The 2,917-nt window shown below is 43.4% G+C and overlaps 1 protein-coding gene across 1 annotated transcript in view; it reads right to left on the bottom strand.

The window, feature by feature from the left end:
- Positions 1–2,481, bottom strand: part of LOC108627535 (UDP-glucuronosyltransferase 2A1-like) — a 4,576-nt gene extending 2,095 nt beyond the window's left edge. Inside the window, exons 1-5 of the mRNA XM_018028820.2 lie at positions 2,421–2,481; positions 1,264–1,975; positions 904–1,170; positions 265–463; positions 28–204 (exon numbers count right to left, since the gene is read on the bottom strand). Coding sequence (XP_017884309.1) covers positions 28–204; positions 265–463; positions 904–1,170; positions 1,264–1,491 — 871 coding nt within the window. The 5' untranslated portion in view covers positions 1,492–1,975; positions 2,421–2,481. The remainder of the gene's footprint in view (positions 1–27; positions 205–264; positions 464–903; positions 1,171–1,263; positions 1,976–2,420) is intronic.
- Positions 2,482–2,917: the final 436 nt, after the last annotated feature.

The raw sequence follows: 2,917 nt of genomic DNA, 5'->3' as shown, positions 1-2,917 counted from the left end.
AAATAAATAATTTCTCGATCGACTCACCGCGTTGTAAGAACGTTTCCAAATCGGGATTAAGCTGAGTGGCCGGGTTGCAATGCAGACACGCGACGTTGACGACGTTTGCCAAATAGGGCACAGAGTCAGCCACGGTGTAATGACTATTCTGCAGCGTGAGCGGAATCTCCGTAGTCAAGTCTCGTACATCTGGCAATTGACTCCCTATAAAATACACGATTCGTCCAAACGAAGGAATCAATGAAACCCATCGAAGATACGCACCTAGATATTGTCTCAAAACCGGTTGCAAGTATCCACTGATCATGATCCAGTGCATGAGTCTCAGCGTGAGGAGGCAGGCAACGTTCAAGAGACTTTGAAAGAAATTCATATCCTGCGTGAAGGGTTTGCCGAAATACGGCGTGACGGACCATGGCGATGGGTTCCCTTGTCGGCTGATCGAACCGCTGTACAAGGCTACCTGTGTTCATTCATCAAACCGGTTTCTCAGTACTCTTCGATCGAGATTGTTATCGAAACTTGATTAGAAGATAAATTAACGCATTCGCGACGGCGTTTGAATTAATTAATTACCTTGGCTTTTTGTATTCTTTTTGCACAATTTTTCACGGGTGTTCAAAAAGGTTACACAATGTTACAGTAACGATAGTGGCTTCTGTACCGACGATGAGTTTATTTTTCTTATGAGTTTATTTTCTTATGAGATGAGTTTATTTTTTTTATTTATTTTTCTGATGAGTTTATTTTTGTTCGCCTGAAGCTAATCCACGTGAAACAGATATTTCGCTCTTTGATACATGCGCCTAATACATATGCATGTACCACTCCGGTAGTTTGGTTTCGAGTATGTAAATGTTTTGCAAATATTTTTCTATTGATTAACTCGGGACGAGATATTACCGTGTTTAACATGATGGTGGGCACGTGCTCGCCGTGAAGAATTCCTAGAAGACACTCGGGGAAAGCTCCGTCGACGACGACGATGTCCCATCGCGCGTGAGGGTCGCCTTCGGGCTTCCTCAAAGAAGACACGGACGTCTCGTCGCGAAGAAGAGCCTCGCAAGATTCCCAGCCGTATCGCATCGCGTCCCATGGAGAAATAGGTAGTTCGTTACGAAATCTGGCGCCGACCAAATCCCATTCGGCCGTGTAATTTCCGACGTAAGCCTGGGCGTGAAATGTTTGAACGTCGTTGAACTTTTGCGATAAATATTCGAAAACTGTTAAGTAAATTAGTGGAAGTTGACGAGAAATTAGCACCTCGAGAATGGGTGGGACGATCTCTCGTAGTCCGTTGTTCGCGGCGGGTCCTGGAAACGCGCTCAAGAGGGTCACGTTGTGCCCTCGCGCCTTTAAACTGTTGCCCAACGCGACGAACGGTACCGTGTGAGATTTCGTGCCGCCCATCGTGGCCAGCAGGACGTTGAATCCCGTCGCCAGACGCCAGGATACAGCCAAGAGGATGACCACGCGACTCACAGAGTTCATCTTCGATTTTATAAATATTCAAAATGATTTTCTTCCCCTCTTCGATTGCCCCGATGATTTGGCGAATCTATCTGACGATAGATTTTATACTCGAATCACTCAGATCGATGTCGGAGTCCTTTGATACATAAATCATCATGGAAATAACACTATTTTCATTTCTTGGTAATTCCTCTTGCACAATCCTCGGTACGATCACTGATATAATTATTTATCGATTTCTTCGAGTCTTCGGTACAGAACGATGCGAACGTCTGGTCCCCGTAAGTGGAACCCTGGCTATATAAACTGGCCAGTCAAAATGCTCGCAAGACGGGAGGATCTATTATCATTGTAATGACCGGTCGACGGATCGCGTGAATTTCGTAGCAGTCTCGGGCGAGTAACAGGTGGAATCTTAAGTTGGCCACTCTTTTATCTTCTCGCGAAATAACCGGGCATAATCAAGTCAGTTGGTTCCTTTATTCCCAAGATTTCGTGAGTTCTGAAATCAAGGTAACTAATTTTTCTGGCACGAACGTTCAACAGGCACACGAGACTTTCACTAATAACGCGAGTTTCAAGTGCAAACAGACAATGGTACGATCTCTCGAGAATGTCGATTCGATCTTCTCTAATTGAACATTGCGGATTTTATCTAATGAATGTGTAGAAAATATAAAGAATCACATAATGTTTAAAATTTATTGAAACGTCGAAGGAACATCGTATATAATTTCAATTGAAACCATGAAAGTTTAATTGCGAGTTTGATAGGATTTACTCCAAGTAAGAAATGGAATTGGATATTGCGTCGGGACGGCGCGGGATATCTCTTTGAAATTGGAAAGAAGATGAAGTTTAAATGGAATACTAATTGCCCGGGATTGTAGAGACTGGAACACGTGAGATCGTACGGATTACCATGAGGAGAACGAATTACGATTTACCTTGCGAGATCAAAGTTTATCTCCCCAGTATTGAAATTGCCGATTCAATCTTTATTCTTAGAATCCGTATCATTTGCAATTCTCTATGAGACGAACACGGACTACCATGACGAACACCACTAGCAAACTCACACGTTTCAGTGTTTCCTATTCTGGCATCGTTGGAGCGACGAAAAGAGTTTCTTCAAAAATCATCTTTGAACACGGTGGTAGGCGATCCGGAACACTTTTCCTTACCTCGGCGCTCGCCCTCGACTTTCTTCCTTCAGTCTACGCTTGGCCAACGTTCGTAAACGTTCTCCCAACCGATTTAATCACCAGGAAATAATTATTATTAATGAAATAACGTTCGTACACGCTCGATTCATCAGCGATAATCGACACTTTTTAATGAATATTCACTTTGTTGGATCTTGATTGTATTCGGTTCGCGCGTGATTCGAATCAGATCGAATGTTTCGAGTTGTACTTGGAGCGAGAAAGAATCGACTCATCGA

The sequence above is a fragment of the Ceratina calcarata genome, unplaced genomic scaffold (genome assembly GCF_001652005.2).
Source record: "Ceratina calcarata isolate Rehan_Ccalc_2016 unplaced genomic scaffold, ASM165200v1 scaffold477.2, whole genome shotgun sequence".
Taxonomy (NCBI): domain Eukaryota; kingdom Metazoa; phylum Arthropoda; class Insecta; order Hymenoptera; family Apidae; genus Ceratina; species Ceratina calcarata.
The sequence above is the reverse complement of the archived record's forward strand: the minus strand, read 5'-3'. Positions and strand labels throughout refer to the sequence as shown.